General features: G+C 36.4%; 1 protein-coding gene across 1 annotated transcript in view; it reads right to left on the bottom strand.

Annotated features, from left to right (window-relative positions):
- EVC2 (EvC ciliary complex subunit 2) overlaps window positions 1-20690 on the bottom strand; it is a 62832-nt gene that overhangs the window by 9611 nt on the left and 32531 nt on the right. Inside the window, exons 10-16 of the mRNA XM_066317248.1 lie at window positions 19254-19578; window positions 16441-16680; window positions 14914-15089; window positions 8616-8775; window positions 6727-7187; window positions 3594-3798; window positions 2142-2264 (exon numbers count right to left, since the gene is read on the bottom strand). Of these exons, the coding sequence (XP_066173345.1) occupies window positions 2142-2264; window positions 3594-3798; window positions 6727-7187; window positions 8616-8775; window positions 14914-15089; window positions 16441-16680; window positions 19254-19578 (1690 nt within the window). The remainder of the gene's footprint in view (window positions 1-2141; window positions 2265-3593; window positions 3799-6726; window positions 7188-8615; window positions 8776-14913; window positions 15090-16440; window positions 16681-19253; window positions 19579-20690) is intronic.

Here is a 20690-nt window from a genome sequence, read left to right as displayed (position 1 = left end):
TACAATACAGCCAAATGCTGTAAAGAGATTAGCCTTTCTTTTAGGGTAGTGAGAACTTTTAATATTAAATGCTAACCCAAAACAGAGGGTCTACATAATTTTTACTATAATAAAATTTAAAGCTAGAAATACAAATAAATCTATGGTTACCTATGGTTAAAAGGAAAGATAAAATATGCCCTTTTGCTTAGAAAAAACATGAAACTTATAGAAAGACTATATTTAGTTTCAAATGGGCAAGTGTCTGTTAATGCTGACTGGTGACATTCAGCCTACTATTTTTAGGGCAAATAACAAAAAATCCTCTTAAATAAAACAAAGTTAAACTGTAAATCGAAAGTCTATTGCCAATGGATTTCAAATAAGATTAAAACTGGATTGGATCAACATCAAACAGCATAAAATCCAAGCGATTTAACTCAGTAACTGTGTTTCTGCCACACATTTGATGGAACATCCACAGGAACTATTCAAGGGTGAAAGGCAAGAGCAGCATGTGCAGGCACACGATCCAATGCAGTGCTCCACTGACATTGACAACCAAGGACACAGAATTGTGACTATTTTTCTGTGGGACAATGTGTACAGGAGCCAGCTGCAACTGCCTTCTTTAGATGCCTCCATCTGAGTTTTTCACTCTAAGCTTCCTTCATACTCAAAGAAAAGAAAAAGGTACCTCTCAGTAGGTTTCATAACCTAAAATACGGGTTTCCACTGGCCTGTAAGGTGGATGTCTAGGTTAGACACTGATGACTGCACTACATATATAACATTTAGGTAGCTGAATATTCAAAAGACAATAAAAAATTACCAGTTTTGTTTTTTGATCCCTCCCTGTACTATTCACATGGGCCCAAAGAGCTGGATTGTAAGAGAGAGGAGACCCAGATAGAGAATGCACATGAAGCCCTGAGAGCTCCAACTCCACTACTTGCTGTTGGCAACACCTGCTGCCCCACATGCCCATCCACATACACTGCTGGTAGCAGAGCCCAAGGTTTTTCCTCACTTCATCTCTAAATGTTCTCTTCATCGTGACAAATCTAATCTGATAGGTTTCACAGCACATCAAAAAAAAAAACCCAAACCAACCACAACCATTTTCAGAAATCAGCATTTTCAGAAATTTCCAGCACTATGTATTTTAACAGCAATGCTAAATAACTACTGTCTTTGTCAGAATGGAAGAACCACAGTCATCAAAGGAGGAATGTCAAAACCTTTTAAAGTTTTGGTCAAGTTTACTACCATGGCCTCCGAGAGCAGATATGTTGCCCTTCTACCGAATGAAATGCATTTATCCCATCAAGTTTGGTCTCTCTTTTTAAAGAACATGCAGATATGAGCTTGACCATTTAACTGGGATATCTACATGGCTAGTACCTTAACACAGCAGGCACCCCTTCGTACATGTACTCAATCTCCCCCATTTTACGAGTCTAAAAATAATGAAGACTTACAGTGATTGCCCTGTTGGTGGGAACTACAACACCAGAAAGGTCAGCTGTAGTGTCTAAGGACTACACATGTGAAAGATCTCTTGGAACATCTACCAGCAGGGAAGTAAAAAGCCTTCAAAATCCTGTATTAAAGTCGGCCCCACTCATTTCTCAAGGACTAACTTTAGAGTGGGGCTGTGCGTCTCTAAAAGGTACACACCAGAATCAAGACTTCCTTTCAATTAGTTCTGTACAAATAAACTCAGACCCTATCCATAAAGCATTTGGATCTAAGAATCCATTTTTGGATTTTCAGCAGCATTAGCAGATGTCCAGGAACTAAACACTGGTCAGCTGAAGCATACATTGAAGCATCTTCCATGTTTTGAAAGTTCTTCTAGAAAACCACAAGATCTACAGCAGCCTCGTAGTCTTGCACACAGCAAATCCCAGAACCATTGGGGAAAACAAAGGGGTGAGACACAAAACCAGTTCTGTAACTAAGATGCAAAAATTAAAACAAAGCAAAAACTATTGAGCATTAAATGCAACATCTTTATAAAATCAGGCAATAGTAAGGAGATGCATCATGTCAGTATACCTTACATCTTTTTTCTCTGATTCTTATTCACATTGATACTGTCATTATTTAATTACTAAAGATCAAAGTTTTGATCTCAGCCCAGAAAAGATTGTACTTACCTTATTCAAATTTTCACCTTTCACTGAGTCTTCATAAATTAAAATTTTGTCCTGTAAAGATTTCTTCAGAATATCTAACTTATTTCTATTCTTGGATCCTGTTTTTCCCATTTTAGAATGTTGCTACAAGATGAGCAAAAACATTTTATTTGTAACAGGTATATGAGGATGATGATGTTAAGATTATTACTTGCTATTATTGGTAAATCTACCAAATAATGAAACACTTGGCAAATATTATTTTCACTGAGAACGTACTTCTGAAATGAACATTCTGCCTATTCATGCAGAAAATTCATTTTGGACATTCAGACAAAGTTAGAATTTTTTAAAAAATTCCTTTCAAGTAGAATTATATATTCACCCTTTCCATGAAAACCCATAGCATATAAATTTGATTTTAAACAAGCTTTAGTAGTGATAATAAGAGAAGATGTTAACTGATACGCTGTCCTCTCAGCACAGTTAAAAATGAACAAAGAATATTAATTTAAGATCTACATTGTTTTCAACACACAGTCTATGAATCACAAATGAACCATGACAATATTAAGAAGCACCATTCCATGTAACCAAATTATTCTTGACCTTTCTATTCCTTTACAAGAATACCAAGTAAGTATATGTACTCTTGGGGAATTGATAACATCTGTTCAACTGTAAGGTTTTGCAAAGTCATTTCCCTCCTTTAGTACTTTAGAAACTATTAAGGCTTGAACTCAGCTAATTCCTAGCACAATTAACCAATGCAGTTGACATGTTTAGAAAACATAACTGAACCAAAACAAAGCAAGGGTGACTCCTTCTCTTTAAGATGGTATCAGACACAACTAATACAGGAAACATTTTCTGCTCCTGTATTTTATAAGAACTGAAAACCATTTACAATTCCACAGCTTTTACATTTTACTGAAGGAATTAAACACCCCTCACAGGGTTATTTAAGAAGTGCTAGATTTGACAGGCAGGTAGATTCCTTGTTGGAAATATTTCTCTAACTTTGAGGATGCCTCATCTTCTGCATATTTAGATGTGGGGAAATAACCCCAAACTGTCTGCATACACTTAAATCTTTTTGGAAACAAGAAACAGAAATCATGCCAAATTTCTTGCCAAGAAAGGCTATCTCACTCAGGAACTTTACCTTCCTAAAAAGACAAAATAATGTAAAGTTTGTTTTTTTTTTGTTTTTTGTTTTTTTTTTTTTTTTTTTTTTTTTTTTTTTTTTTTTTTTTTTCCAGAAACTCCCAAAACTTTCACAAAAGCAACAGAAAAACACAGGTGGTATGTGCAAAAAACTATTTATCCAACTGCTGCCCAAACCATTATCTTTAAGTCCACTGGTCCATGCAGACAGGAAAGGTGTACACTGCTGTCACACCTATGAAGAATCTACAGACCCAGATCTGCAGACCAGCAGCCCCAGGTAACACTTCCACATGCTGCTCTCACCTGTTTGTTGGCCATTGCTAAATTCTGCTCATTTTTCAGCACTTCGGTGTCCCTCTGCTCCAGCTCAAAAGACTTAAGCAAGGTTCTTGCTCTTATCTTGGGCCAAGCCAAGCTGCTGTCCACCTGAGAGAAGCAGCAGTGCAACTCCTGCCTCATTCTAAGCAACTCCTCTTCTGAGAGTGAGAGGGGTAAACTTAGAAGTTGCCTGTTAAAAAAAATAAGAACCATTTGCTGTTCAGTGATTCAGGCAATATTGCATAAAATGTAAGAGACATGCACACAAACACTTTATTTACTCAGCAGTGATCATCCATTTTTGGTCTATTCCATGGTATAAGTTGGTGATTCCACACAGAGCAGTGAACTGCTCAGCATGTACAACATACCCTTAAGGATACCTTAAATTCTGCAGTCCAGAACTTCCTGGACTGTAAAACTTCATTTTTTCAAACAGCTTTTGAATATTTAAAAAAATAAAAATACTTTTAGCACATTTCCTATGCATAGAATCCTTCCACCTCTTCAGACAATACAATCTCTGAACTTCAGCTGAAATCAAGATAAAAGCTTCCCATAAAGCCTCTCTGTGCTGTTTCCCAGCACTTAGCAGTCACAGCTATGGAGAAGAAAAAAATAAAATTAAATCTCTCTTTATTATAAACGCATATGTCATCCCTTCCATAAGCAGGTCACAAGGGTTCCAGCTGTTATTTGTAAAAAGGCTCTTTGTGGTCTGAAAAATGGAATATATTTTAAGAGTAATTTGAATTACCTAAAGTTCCCATTTTGTAGAAATAAGGTTCTCAATACAGATCTCTAAGGAACTGACCATCATCAGGTCAAGCTGACTTAAAAATAAAGCATGCTCAGTTCTGCTTAACCATAGACTGCATTCATCTTCCTACCTTGTTTATCTTATTTTCTCTAAAAATATTTCACAAAAAATAACATACTTTTATTTGCTTGGAAATTTCTTTTATTCCACAAAATATTTGTATTTAAAACATGAACTGCACGTTTTTTAAAGAGTACTTTTCATTGAAAAATATATTATACTGCATGTTTCATTAGTATTGAGACTTTTATTTAACGTATACCAGGCCTATACTACCTCACCATTTCACTAAAATATTTGAGTTTAGAAATCCTTTTTTCTTTCTATTGATTCAGGAAAGAACAGTTAATACATTTTTAATGCATGAGGTTTTTCCCTTCAAAAAGTCATTTACTTTAAGACAAGACTACTCCAAATGATCATTTATGGTATACTTAACCATTTGTCATCTTGTCCTAGACTAATGGAAGAAAATCCATGCTATAAATCTGTGTATATAGATATATAAAGAGAGATATGAAATAAAATACAGCAAATAGAATTTGGCCATGTTTATATTTAAAAAGGACTTTAAGCACTAATAATCTTCATAAATATTTTGGACTAACCCATGGTCTCTTTGATAAGCAACAAAAATGAAAAGCTATCATTCAAAATTATGTTTTGTGAAAACTAGATAGCAGATGAGAACATAAACATGAAAGCTGGCATCTGTCATCAAAATACCATGACAGAAAATGGACTGAAAAAAGACAGTGACAGATTTTAAGGGGCTATTGATAGGACAGTTGTTGCTGCATTTTTTGTATGTATTTTCCTGCATTTTACTGAAAAAACCCAAAAAGCTTACTGCTGCTTCAAATAAAGATAGTGTCTAACAAATATGACAGGCACACTATATGTTGGAACACAATTATTATGGAATGCTAAGTTAGAAATAGGAAAATCCTGCTGGCTCATACAGTCTACCTCCATATCCTGCAGGTCTGCTCTCAGCAATGTAAACAAGAGATAGTTAAGACAAGCTAGAAAATACATATAAATCACTCACAGAAAAATATTTAAAATGCTGAATAAAATACAAAGCCCTTGAAATTGGAACCAAAACAATGGGAAAAAATGGAATTTTTTTTTCTTTAGCAAAGCAAATGTAATGGGTAAAGTTTCTTTTTATTCTCCTGTTATATGGTTTTACAACATGTCAGGAAAACTTATAAAAATTCTGTTGAGAAAAAACTGCCCATGGAAATCTATTTTGCCTTAAAGAAGGGGTATGATGGAAAAACTTTTACAAGTGTCTTTTTTTTCCTCCCTCCCTGTCCAATCTCATGCCTGGTACATTTTATTCAGAGCCACGCAGCTTATTATAGGTTTGCCTGTTCCAGTTGCTTCCCCTAAAGCTGCAATTTTATGTTTTCATGTTCCCGTGTCTCTAACAATGTCTCTTATTAAATAGACATTGTATAGGAAATGTAGTACTGCAAATATTCAGGCAATCTAACAGCCAGACATAAATGTACTTGAAAGCTAAGAAGAAATGCTCACGAACATTCCCTAATCTCTCAGGGACCTTGCTGCACACTGTGAGAGGCACAACCACTCCTGGCTACAGCCATGGGCCTCCTTGTGCAAGGTCTCCCAACTGTGGCAAGGCCTCCCCCTGCTTTCCCACCTTCCCAGGGTCACACTGCAGCAGGCAGCAATGTTCATAACACTTCCAGGGGCCAGTACTCCTCTCTGCAGCACTGCCTGTGCCATGATGGCTCAGGGCTTGGTGCCAGGGACACTGTCTGCAGAGCAGCTCAGTCTGACACATGGAGCCATGAGCTGGACAGGCAGATACTGCACTGTGTGCTTAGGGACTCTGTGGAAATACTGTGCCAAAGTTTAAAACAAATTTGATGGATAAGGCTTGACTTGTGGCTACAAGGATTATATTGAGCTTGGACTTGGGGCCAATTAGGTCTGACACACTAATTGGCATTTCCAAAGTGCGGGACTTCAAAGAACAGACTGAGAAAAACAATGAAAGGCATGTAAGTGATACATCCCATGGAATGAATGGAAATATAAAACCTTTATTCCACATTTTTAGCTTCAAGACTGCTGCTTCCTGGATTTCCACTGCAGTGCTCACCCATTGGTACTGCACAGGCTGAGTGCTTGAAAAAAAAAATCAATGCCTAAGTGCCCAATAGAGAACTGATCATTAAGAATTACAACTGGACAGGTGTGAAAGCTCCCAGTTCTCTTCTATTTGCCACAGTAACTAGGAAAAGAGTACAGAGAGATACTTGCATGAATATTGACTGTTCCCAGCTCCTTATTTTTTTTTGTTCCGAGATGCCTGTTTCCAGCTCTTGGCTTAGTTTCTGCCTGGTGAGCTGAAGTAGCTCTTCAGCAGCCACGCTCTTATCACGTTCTTCCCTTTCAAGCTGTGCACGTTTAACCACCATCTCTTTTTTGTGCTCCTCCACAGCTTCTAGCAGGAACAACTTTGGTACATTGAGCTTGACCAGTTCTTGCACAAACATTCCACACTGAACACGTTTAAGCTCTTCAATGGCTTTCTCTGCTAGGCTGAATAGAAGCTCCTTCAGTGCTTCGCTGGCCTCATTGTCAAGCTTTTCAGTGAGTTCTTCAAATTCAGTGGTGTGATCACTCAGAAGATTTTTCCAGTGTCTCAGGTAGTGGGAGATCTCATTAGAAGTTTTGAAGGGGTCTCCTAGTGCCAGCTGCTCCTTCTGATGCTCTTTCTGCTAATTCATTTACCAAAAGGAGGAACAAAGTTAAGAAAAAGGAACATCTTGAATTCTAGCTCCTTAAGTATGAATTTCACAGCAACAAAAAATTACATACTTTTGCTTTTCCATGTTCTTGAAACTGCTTTTCAGTGCCCAGAGGCTTACCTAGCCCTTAACAGATTTGCTTTGTGAGCACCTAAGATGGTCTGTGATAGGGAGGTCTGTTATAACTCTGACGATTGTCAGATACAAGGGCTGTGATAATATGGACTGCTGCTAGATAAAAGAGCTAACACCTAAACAAATGCATCATCATGTGGTTCGATATAATCTCAGCTCTCTGAATTTCAGTGATCTGGCAGTTTTCCAGAAGTGAATCTAGATCAAATAGCATGAAAGAAAAAAAAAATTTAAAATTACCAAAAAAAAGGTGGGTTTTGGTGTTGGTTTGTTATTTTTTGTTTTGTTTTGGGTTTTTTTGTTTTGTTTTGGTGGGGGTTTTTGTTTGTTTGTTTGTTTTGGTGGGTTTTTGTTTGTTTGGTTGGTTGGTTTTTTGTTTGGTTTGGTTTTTTTGTTGTTGTTGTTTTGGTTTTTTTGGTATTTTCCCCATCCTGCAGCTTCATTGGAAAGCTAAACCAAAGCAACCTACATTGAGAATAAATATAACAAATGATGTCACCATCACCAGGCCGGATGTCTATGCTCACACTGGTATCTGTTAAAGAGCACAAAGCAGTGAAACACATCCTGCAAAAGAGAAGATAAATCTCTCCTAGCTTGAGTCATCTTAAGAACTACCACTTAACCCAAACTAGGTTTTTTTCTACATCTTTTAGGCAGAGAAAGGTAACTTTCAAGTATACCTTTGGACAACTCCCTGTCAGATCACCTGCAAGTCACCTTACATTATGAGATGACCTGTATCTTTTGGAGTTACCTTCGACTTTTAGGTGGCTGAGATGACATGAGTTCTACCACAAGCAACCATAGGTAAAGTATTTTTAAAAGTTTTGGTTTGTAGCTGATTTTTAACTGTGCTATTGAATTCACTCAGGTCACACATGGCCAGGAAAACTACAGAAAATGGTGACTGTCATCTGAGCCATCTCCTAAACCTGAGCTGGCTTTTGCCTGTCTGCATGTTACAGAAGCTTGTCATTACCCCCTTGGACACATTACACCAATCAGAGGAGCCTCAGAAGTTTCTCCAGGTAAGATGAAATAAGTTACTTTCTTGCAGGTTTTTCTAAAAGAACAGCTATGAATTGCTGCATGACTAATACAGAACATGGTGGTACACAGCTAAAATCAACTGGCACTTATTTTAAACCATGCTCCTGGCAGTGTTGACCCCTGTTGTAAAAACGACATTTTATTTTTCAATTAATTCAATTTCTAATTCAAGATAAGCCCTATGAAAATAAATATATTGAAAATAATTACCTTTTGTAGCATTTCCCGCCTTCGCTTGGTAATGAGTTTCTGGTAAAGCTTCTGCTTTTCTTGTTTTAAATCATGATCAAATTTCTGTTTAACAAAATTAATTTCAGTCTCAGCTCGGTCCAGCAGGATTCCCAAATGACTTTCAGGTAGATGACCTGCTCTGTAATAACAGTGTTTCAAGGCTGTTATTCCAAATTCTTAAGAGCAAAAGGATATCTGAGGCAATTAGCACCATAAAAAGGCTCAGCAAAATAGACACAAAAGTGATCTTTGTTTCTTTAGCAGTGACATCTGGGAGAATCAAACACAGAAGGGGATAATTCAAGGACAATCTCAGAGATGAGCACAGAACTGAGGGAGTTTGTGAAGGTAGATGAAAAAGAAATGGGAAGAAGGATGGATGGACAGGAAGGACAGGCAAGTGCAAAACCAATTACACATCAGTTTGTAATGTAATTGATATGCAAGTTAGACATTTTAAACCTTATATATTATGCATATTTGGTTTTTTTTTTCATTTAATGACCCTGGAATGCCATTTTATATGTCTTTTACAACTCCTTCTCATTAAAAACCAATTTCTCTTTAAAGCATCTAATCAAGTAAAGAGAACAAAAAATTATTTTTAATAGGCAAAGCAATCACGTTCACAAAATATTTATGTTCATACTTCCTATTAAATTTATATCAGAAGAATTATAAAAAATTCAAAATAGTAGCAAAATTCAATTATTTGAAACAGCAAATTGTCAGTCATACGCCCACAGTGCTTTCAAGTGGAAGTTCAAGACTATGGTCTACCTCCAGTTGCTACAGTATTTATGTCAAAGAGAAAACAAGATCTCAACACTGCCTGCAACAGTTAAAAAAATCTCCCTCACCACAAACTCAAACTGAATTTCAGAACTTACCTGCTATTACATCTACACTACAAGTTCCCCAAATCTTTCTTATTCAACAGAATAAAAGAACATCTTAATTCAGACCAGGCTGTTGGACATCTGTGAGTTGTAATTTCTATTAAGCACAGACTTACAAAATGTGGTGTTGAAAAAGTCAACATGAAACTTTGAATTGAAAGCACCAGTTCCTGACCTGAACCTGGATGTTACACAAATATCTTCTAGTTTACCTATCCAGTCCCCATTTTTTCAAAAACATGAACATTACAGAGTCAGGACTCAGATCAATCCAGAGTTTTCAAAGTTTTCATTTCAGTGTGATACCTGGCCCAACTCCTAAATTAAAGTAGCATCTAAATGGGGTAAGCAAGCCCTTCTCCAAAAAGGAGAGTGTCATTTTGGTTTATTGGATTTACTGCTACTGTGACAACTTAATTCCAACCAAAATGCTCAAAATAAGAGATAAAATAAAGCAGAAGATTACCAAATTAACTTGTTTGCACTCACTGCACTGTAACCAAGGTGGCCAGATCTCATAATTCACACCTTCCCATCTTCTGCTCATGCACCCATAACATCTGAGCAAGCCATGAAACATCACCCCTATATAATGTATGTGCTGGATAGAAACTCAGATGTGCTCTATCATAGTTATGTCAACAAAAGAGGTCCTCCTTTTGCAGAGCTTTTTCAAAGCCTATCTATTGTGTTTCTTTAATCTGCAAAGAGGATTAAAATACTTTTCAGTATATTGGGAGTAACCCACCAAGCATAATTATTGGCCAGGTAATTTCTGCCTTGAAACTAATCACTGTTAAAATCCAGTGTTTTGTCAAAAAACTCCAGAACAACACAAAGTTTTTAGCCCATATTTGGTAACTCGAAGTCCTGCCTCTCCTTTTTGACTGATCCCAAGGCAAAATATATGTGAATAAAGGTAACTAATTATGGTGAGGAAGTGAGGAAAGATAATAACCAAGATATTATTTTTAACACCTTCATCCTTTCTTGTACTGAGGAAAAAAACCCAGGCTTGCTGCATCCAATTAAAATCCCTGTCCAGGGCAGTAAAGAGAGTCTGCAATAGAAAAAGATAGATGTGCTGGAACCACACAGCAAATGAAAGTTTAAGAAAAGTCATGCAACACAGAATGATAGGAAGATGATATATAGCTACCTATTTTTAGGATTTCAAAAAGAGTGTCTACAGTATTTCAGCTGGTTTATTTAAAGATCCAGTATGTCCACAGCTAAAACTCTAGGTGATGCAGTATCCCACCACAGAAGCTGATGTCAGTTTATGTGTCAACTTATATTAATCGGTGTTACGCAAATCCTAAAAGGCTCGATCCTGGCAAGACACTTTAATTTCTGGTTTCATATAAATACAATACAAAAACAATTACAGTATTAGGAATAAAAGATGTCTAGTCTCAAGGGATGCCAAACAGAAATGCAAAACAAAAGGGGAGGATAAAGATAATGAGATTGCATAGACTGTATGATAAACTGCCTGGTCTCAGCATACCAGACATTTAATCACTGAAGAAATGTGCAAGCACATGTCTTTGAACAAAGAGAAGTTTAATGAAGGAGAATACTGTGGTAATGCCCAGGATGTTTAAAGGGAGATCCTCCCAAAGGCAGTGAGCACCAAGGAAGGTACAGAGATGAAGTGTGTAGCCAATAGCAGCAGTATCACAGGTCAATCAGAGAGAGACCTTGACTTCTCTGTATTGAACAAAATCCAGTAAATTAAGGAAAAAATACAGAGTGAGAGTATTAAAGTAAAAAGTAGGACTTTGTATCTGATGTTACAGAGAACCAGTGTTCTGGGATGCTGAACCCCAGCAAATGAAAATTGTTGCATGAAAGCTAAAGAAGGAACAGGAGAACCCGTAAAGCAAAAGGCAGATAGCTATGAAGCAAAAAGCTGTACAGGTCTGAATGCACGGGGAGGCTGAATCACATCACTATACAGTAACTACACAGAGAGAATTTGCATGATTCTGCCCATGCTACTCCAGCTACACTGGGATTTCATCTGCTGAATCAACATCTTGCTGCTGTCCAGATCACAATTTGTGTAAATAATTCAGGGCAATAAATGCCCTCCCTACATAGCAGAGTGCTACAAGCAGAAAAGGTTTTAAGAGATGATTAGAAAACTTCATAGTGTTGCATTACTGCTGACTTCCAGAAATGTCCAGCCAAGACATCATTGGAAACCTACTTTCTATGGACTAGGTCCACATAAATGGTGATTATTAAGAAGAACGAGACCAGCATAAGGCCCTTGCTTCAATCTTTTGACCACTTTAGAAACACAATACACAGGAAATTCTTGAGGTCTTAAAAAATTTAAGTTTGGGGAGAAATTTATAAAGGAGCTTGCAACTGTTTGTACCTAATGAGTCACAAGAACTGAATTCAATTTTTAAGAGACTGAAGAAGAAAGAAATTTCTTGTGAACAGGAATATACTAGCAAAAGAATAACACAATGTTTTACAGATTTTATAGTCCAAAAACATGAGAATCTTGCACTTTTGTTGATAGCAAGAACAACCTAAGATAAACACTTCCTCAAGTATTACCCTTTTGCCCAATACTCTTGAAGAAAAAACATAAAGAAGCCATGTAGCCATCTCTTAAATCCATGATTACAGATTATATGTTAAATTCTCCTTTCCTGCTTTTTTGGCACTGTAGTCCAGACTTGATTTTCAAAAGACAGTGAGTACTCAAAAACTAGTCTAGACAAATGGGACATTTTAAATAAATACATCTTGAAAACTCTGGCTGCTCTATTTAATTTAAAATCTTCACAGCCCTCCCTATAACTGGTTTGGGTTTATTTTGCTTTTTATAACATTCATTTTTAGCCACACAGAATCTTTTTCACGTTAATTTGAAATTGCCTTGCTATTTGATAAATTACAAACATACTATTAAAGCTTCATTTTAAAAATACTTCTCCCCTCAATATCTATCTGCTGGTTTATCACTGCATCTATCTGTGGTATATCTAATCTATATCTTTTCTCTCTTCTCCATTTAAGTTTTGTATTTTTGAATTCCATTTATAGCAGTAAGTTTAAGGCACTCTATTATAAAGCTGGATAAAATAGATTTAGACAGAGCTGTATCTATATTTAGACAAGCAGATTCAATGATAAGGTGAAAAATAAGGGGATACTATGGATACAAATTTAAAGTACCATTCAGACCAGACTTCTCTTGCTGCTCAAATTTTAATGCTCCAATTTGTAAACATTCCCAAAATCACTTTCTAGTTAGAAACTTAAGTACAAGCCTATGTTATGTAATTATGAATTTCTCCTGAGTTATACTATGCTATTTCAGTTTGCCTCTAGAAAATGAAACACCAGCAAATAAACTGAGATACTACATTCTGGAGTTTTATAACCACACCACCTAAAGAATGAATTATAAGAGTTTGGGTAACATTTGTCTGAGAGGAATTACTGTTGCAGCAGGTGTGGGAAGTTACTGGAAAATAATTAGTTCTAGGCCCAGAAAGCCAAATGGGATTGCTTCTGTACAAATGATATCTCTAACTATTGACATGTGTTGTCAAGCCACAGACAACCAATCAATGCATATGCTGAAAGTTTAATAGGAAAGTGTTAGAAAAAATGATTTTTCATCTTGGTAATAAATCTTGTTGCTTTTGGAAGTTTGGGGGGCTTTGGAAGGTTTTTTAATAAATTTAATACAGTTTTGGGGATAAGATCAATGAGATCTTCTAACTAACACTATGCCTTTCCTTTCTGTTTTATAGTTGATTTGTTTTGTGACTGTTAGGTGCAATAACAGGCATTAAGCAATGGGTGGAACCAATTTTTCCAGCTTGAGAAGTCCCAGATGTACACTGCAATGGTCACACAGTGAAGTTCTCACAAAGGCTTTTCACATGACCACATCTTCTGTGAAAACATCTCAGACCTTAAAATACAAATCCGAGGAGAGGCATGAACTGATGGAAGGGAACTCTCTGTGAAAGACGTGTCTGAATTATATTTCCTATTCCATGACATTTTTGTCTTTGAGCTGCACAGCCAGAGACCTCAGCAAAACCGTGCAAGACTAGTGGAAGAAGCTCTCTCCAACTAATGAATCTCGAGGCTGAACTCAGGGTGATTTGAGCTAAACTTAGAGTATGATTCCAATGAGGCAGAACACAGAACAATCAAAAGGAAAAGCAAAGAAAAGATACCAACAAATCCAGATAAATTATCTTGGGACACTAACAGATGAAATCTATGGTAGCTTTTAACAGACTTCCTGCTTCCATAATATTAAATTACTTTTAAAATAACATTATGGAAGAAAAAACACACCATAAAGGTCAGTGTTCATCTGGTTCTCTTAATGCACATTTCACATATTGTCAGTGACTGACCTCAATACAGACATCTCAAATATACAAATAAAGCTGAATGCACAAGACCAACAGCAGCCGTGCTAGGTTGTTTTCCTGTACACTGATATATTTTGCTACCCTGGCAGGATCCTCAGTAATGTCAATAATATGCCAAACTAACACAGTTCCCTGGGTAGCAGCACGATGTCTTTCTCACAGCCGCACAATTTTAAATAACTACATCTCTGTGTGTCTGCTGAGTAACCATTTCTACCTCTACCTTGATTCCAAGTATCCTACAGAGTACTCAATCAGCCTAGGTCTGGTATGATATCCCAAATAAACTAAATGAGTGTATTACAACAGTCCCTTTCCAGGTCTACTTTTTACTTCCCTGACATCTACCTTTTAATTTCCTGCAACAGGTATATTCTCTGCTAGTCAAAAATCCTCCAGTTATGTTCTTTATAAACTTAATCTACTTTACTTAAAAATATTTATGATTTCCAGCTCAAAAAGAGAAACTGTGCATCCAGTTCCTCAAACACCTTCAATCAAAAGTGAATCAAAATTGTTCTTTTCTGTTAAATCTAGATATTTGTGCATAAAGTGCATAGACAAATGGTCTTCACTGGTATATGTTGCAATGGACTCTGGCACAAATTTTCATGTGACTGATGAGTATTTACACAAATAATGGATGTATAAAGACATTGAGAATCTTACATGAGTCTAGTTCCCACTGAACTCACAATTAGAAACAGCTACTATACAGGAAATGTGTTTCCAGCAATTAATCTCTGTGTTGTACAAAGTGGACACAGATAATAAAACTGGGATTTAATTAACAAAGCAAGTCAGTTACAAAAATATTTTGTTAGAATTAACTAAAAGATAACATTTTTATGCAACTCTCCTGCTAGGTAACACAGAAAAAAGACTTTTGACGAGTCTGTTTTCTGTGAGATAAAGTAGTCAAATGGCTGACAAGGAAACAGTTGAGTTATTTACCTTTCTGTCTTATTAATGAGACTTGATATCTGGGCTGCTGCGGCATTTATAAGAGCAGAGACGTGAGAATCCCTTGACTGTATCTTACTTATAAGATATTCTCTGTATGAAAATCTTTTATTCAGATGATATTTCTTGCAAGCTTGCAAAAAATCCATTAGCTCTTCAACATCACCCTACAGGAAAGAATGTGAACAAATATGAACATTTAATTAGATGTAATACTAATTTCGGCTAACACCTGCCAGTATCAGACCAGATTTGTTCATTAATAGGGCAAAGGTAAAAATTTCCAATAAGTGCAAAAAAATAAGCTCATATCAACTTAACTCTAATGATCACATCAAATGATTATGGTCATCTCAACAAAACAAAATAAATAATGTGCTGAGCTATTGGCCTGATTTACCTCAATACTGTGTGCATGTCCTGAGGGCCCTGAGTTAACAGGTCATTTGATCAGGTATTCACATTCACATGCAACACTACCAGTGTTAACAGAACTGTTCTTTAAAATGTACTGTATGATTACATAAAGGGTCACATTTTCAGAGGTGTCTATAAGTTGGCTTCAAAGCCAACTTTTCCATGTATGTTGAGTACAGCATAGGGAAAGCCAAGTCCACTGCACACAGGTGCCATTTCCCCCTTCCAACAGTGGGGAACAGGAAGGTTTAGATACCTACACATGGGTCTGGGCAGAGAGCAGTCAGGCACACAGTGCTCTACAACAGACATTCTGCTAGCACACATAGCCAAGACAAAGTCTGCTAATTACATGATCCATGTCTGAGCAGCCAAAACACAGTCCAAACTTTTTTCACTTGCTTTACCTCTTTGAACCTGGCTGCTTAACTGTCTTCTGCACAAAGTGCTTGCTGCATCTCCCTCTGATAGTAGCCCATGTGCAGCTTCTGTATATAAGGCTGTACATCAGGTTTTATGAGTAGGACTTACATGCTCTGATGCCTATTTTCAGATGTTGCTTTTTAACCTGCCTTTCAACCTGCAGGACCACAACAGTCAAACTCTTCCTCAAGAAGCAGCCAGAACAACAATTCCCAGAACTCCTGTAATCTAGAGCACTAGCTTTCAACACAAATGGAGGAAAAACTCAAGGTATTCTGTTGCAAGAGGTTTAAAATGTAACCGAAAGCAAAACTAAACTCCTGAACATACTCTTCATCCCTTTACCATATAATCTGGAGACACTCAACCCCTCTAAGCACAAAATCATAATACTTCAGACCACAATTTCAATAACCTACATATTTGGACTGGGGGGCTCAGTATATCTTCTTAAGCATACAAGAGCACTTGATGCCTAGGGGGTTTGAACACGTGCATATACCTCAATATACAGTTGTGCAGATGTCTAGACATGCTAAAAAGGGCATTATAATTTTTAAAACACTTTCTAAGAAAGCTAGTTATGCAAGTGATAACATTAGTCCTGACACATTTCTTGAAAGTACTGCAGGTTTGTATTCTGTCTTTAGGTTAGGAATGGACATATCACCTTATTACCTGTATTTTAGAGTAACCTTCCACTAATGTTTTAGCTGCTTCCAACTTCAGTTCTCCCTTTAAAGTGGCATTTGTTATCTGTGTAAAAAAAATAGTATGGAGCTCCTTTCTTTGGGTAACAGCCAGCTCTCTATAAGCCTTTGCAAAATATTCCTCCTGCTTTACAAAAAGGAATCTCTTCAGGCAGTCCTGCTCCAGCCTGTGAAGTTTGTCCAGAAGACTTCTGTATTCTATGGCAGGCTGCAGAGAAGAAAGAAATAAATGCATCAGAAGTGATTTTCAGAATTCAACATATTTTAAAGTATCAGTGCTACTAGCTCATATACATTTTACAAATACTTTAGTTACTGTCATTTCAGGTTTAAGTGAAGGCCAACACTGAATTAGGGTACACTTTCCATAGTTTTCACCTGTTTGGATAGCAGGGTTGTACAGTTGCTAGTCTCTAATCCATATACCACATCAAGGGCATAATGAAGTCCTTTCAGAATTCACAAGTCTTATATAAGATAAAATTACATTAAATGAAATGAAATTCCACACGAAGACTATATATAAAATTAACTTTTTAGGTTTCATCAATCCTGATATCCAACTAAAATTAAACAGACTCATATAATGTATACTAATGAAATATCAAGCATAATTTTAAAAACAATATAAATTATAATAAACCCTATTCTACTAAAAATCTCTAGAAGGTTTTCTTATTGATGACTTACTTTAACTATCAGTTTCCACAAATTAATCCAAGAGCATCATTTTAGATTTACATTTACAACTATGGAGTAGAATTAAATGGCAATTACTTTAAAAGTCTCTTTGCCAGAAATACTTCCTCTTAGTTCTTTAGTAAGACTTACATATTCATAGTTTTAATCTCAGATGGCATAAAGTCATTACAGAATCAAAACATACGTGTCCCACAGAGCAAAGAATGCTTCTTATGCCAGGAGAGCTACCTAACAGTTACTATGTCAGTCTTGTTCTAAATTTCATACAAATTATCTTGAGGAGAACTGCCCTCTGCACTTCACTTCTCATTCCCAAGAGAGACACTGCAGGCAGCAAATAATTAATCAAAAAGGCAAGGAATATAAATTCTGTGTTTTGGCTGAGAAGGGGAGGAGGTTATTGCTCTAGCTGTTTTCCACTGCCATCCCTTGGGTGTCAGTACACCTGCTGCCCAGAAGCATGGCTGTGAGCCAAGCCTCAAGCTCCAGAATGTCCTTCTGGACCCTGTGCCATGGCAAGCATAAAAACAGGTCCTTCTACAGACAAAAAAGTGAACAGCAACATGACAGGATATGGCAAATGGATCAGGACAAGTACTGGACTGGCCTTACTTTTTTGCTTGACTCCTATTATTTAGGATTTTCAGCACAAATCAGAATGAACCAACACCAATACATTTCTTACAAAGCAAAGCCACTTTCCTGAGAGTATATTTAGTGTGGGTTCACACACTGAGTATCAGTCAGGCCCTTCTCTCTGCAAAGGACTTATCTCAGTGAGGTCTATGCTCCTTCTATATCCAACAGAAGGAAAAAGTCTCCTGCAGAGTACAGTTCACCTCATGCTTAAGAAGGTGTCCACAAGTATCTCTTCCTTCTCACCTCCTGTGTTTCTAGCATCTCTAGTTCAGGACAGGCATGGAAAGCTACACAGAGTCACAATTTAAAAGTCACCTGGAAACATCAAAGAAATTCTAGCGCCTCACTAGCCTTGTGCCATTAATTTTCTCTATGCAACAACCTGATAAAACAAAGTTCTTCCTGAGAGCCTCTACATACTGGAGTAGCTTTAAAGGGTCACACTCAGAAAAAAAAAAAAAAAAAAAAAAAAAAAAAAAAAAAAAAAAAAAAAAAAAAAAACACAACCTGCTTGTGTCAAAACTTTAATCATGAATTGTCATAAAAGACCTTAACAATTTCAGGGTGTGATATCAAATGCCATTTGCGGCCCAGAAGCAAAGCCTCACTAGCATTTAACAAATTGCACTATTTGTTCCCACAAGTCACCCTCTTACCAGACAAACATGAAACATCAATTTGGGCATTTGGGCATTTTAAGTTTTCAGGGATGAAATATTCAAAACTTACTAGAATCCTTCTAAGCCACAGGAAGTTGTTAAAAATAATAATTAAGGAGAAGCAGAGAGGAATTAGTTTTATTGTAAACATTCAATATACTTGAAAAAAGACATGGAAGGCTGGAGCATTGTAAGGAATCATACTCTGATTTCAGTTCTTTATTTATTACAAAGAGGCTATTTCCAAGAGAAGTCCACTCCTTATTCTCTCTAAAATACAGATTGTTCTGTTTGCCTTCACTCATTTCAGAGGGAAATCAGGCTTTGATTGTGCTTATATTCTGATTTCCTTCAAAAATAGAATTTAAATATTGGAAGCTTTATGACGCAGGGAATCTGTTCTGCTCTAAATGTGCAAAATACTTCACACAGTGTCTGAAATCACAGAAAGCGCTGCAGTAAAATACAGTAAATAAAAATACACCACTTTGCAATAGTATAAGTCATTATAAAAAAACTCCAAAACAAACAAGGTAATGATAACCCTTTGTTTTCAGATGTCACAGATTGTCTTGAGGAAAATTCATCTTCTGGTGAATTAAACACAATTTCTTAATAACAACTACCCTAATTATGACATCTGAATTTTTGAACATACTTATTTGTAGATATTTATCTTTACTCTTCTAGGAGGATAACTAAGCTGTTCTAGTCTAAAAGAGAAACTTTTGCCATAAAACTCCATATGATACAAAATATCTTGATTTAAAACCAGATTTACCTTTTCATTAATTTTCTTCATTAATTCCTCAGTCTCTTCATTTGCAGCTCTTGCTTTTTGGCATTGAGCCTCCATTATCTTCCTCGTTTCCAGATTACATTCAGCTGTTAAAGCCACCATCTTCCTTTCATACTCCTCTTGAATCTCTTTCTCCATTGCAAGAAACCGCTTTTCAAAAACTGAACTTATCTTCTTCTCCACATGAGGAAAGAGGCTGTGATTTAAGACCATGTTCTTCAACATCATAGCAATCACTTCCTTACAGATCTGTGTTCGATTGGCCTCCAGATCAGCATCTGCCCGTGTCAGGCTGGCAACCTCCAAACTGTACAAAGGTAATTGGGACAGTTAGAAATAGAAATCACAGATTATGGGAAATTTCTATCCGGAAACAAGATCCTTGTATCTAGAGCATTCAGTCTCTAAATTGTATCTAGCATTCACTCAATACTGGCTAATAAAATGGCAGTCAGCGATATGCAGGAATATCATAGTATATTAGTTTATTAATCATGATAGTAATCATTCATTAGACAGCAGGGTGAGTCAATTTCTACTACAGCAACTTTAATGTGCATACTTCCATTTCAGACAGAAGAAGGAAAATCTTTTCTTTACTAATACTCAAAACAGTCCCTCAGACAAAAGCCAATAGAAATGTCTGACCCCCTCCCAGAAAAACCCCCACTATCTCTCTTGGGAAGCAGATCAAATGGACACCTGAATAGATTATAAATTTTACTGACTTTGTATTATAGTTCTAAACTCACTGACCCATCTAGATTGATATATCACTGTTTCATATTCATGGCTGGTGTACTCCCTTCTCTGCAGGGAAGAAGGGATAGTTTCAATTAAGTGCTGATACAAATAAAATAGCTGGTATCTGTTTCTCATGAACATTAATAGAGTTCTAGAAAAGAGATTAAAACCAGATGGAAATACAAGAGCTTTCAGAAAATGCAGTATGTCATGTTGTATATAAATACCTTCTCATTTATCTTTAGAGTTAAATTTGAATTATAATTATTCTCATTTCATATACAATACTGTAACATATAACACATAAAATTAACATATAATACATATAACTACTCTAAATTCTACACCTGAACTCAATTCCACACTGAAAAATCCAGTGGGTTTTGCTCCTGCATGTCAAAGTACATGAATACACAATGCTGTATTCTTCCGTGTGTGGACCATATATACATTCATTTCTTTGTGACCTACAAAATATACTTTTAGAAGTATATTATACTAAACCTATTCAATTTTTTGCTTAGGCTAAATTACTGGTCTAATTTTTCCACAAAAAAATCTCAGAAGAAATTTCAAATCCATAGTAAAGATCTCAGTAGGATTTGCAAGAGCGTGGAATGATACTACATTCAGAATTGTATCAATGAAGGCATGCAAATCTAAAACCACTTTGTT

Source organism: Sylvia atricapilla, chromosome 4, assembly GCF_009819655.1.
Source record: "Sylvia atricapilla isolate bSylAtr1 chromosome 4, bSylAtr1.pri, whole genome shotgun sequence".
Classification (NCBI taxonomy): Eukaryota; Metazoa; Chordata; class Aves; order Passeriformes; family Sylviidae; genus Sylvia; species Sylvia atricapilla.
The sequence above is the reverse complement of the archived record's forward strand: the minus strand, read 5'-3'. Positions and strand labels throughout refer to the sequence as shown.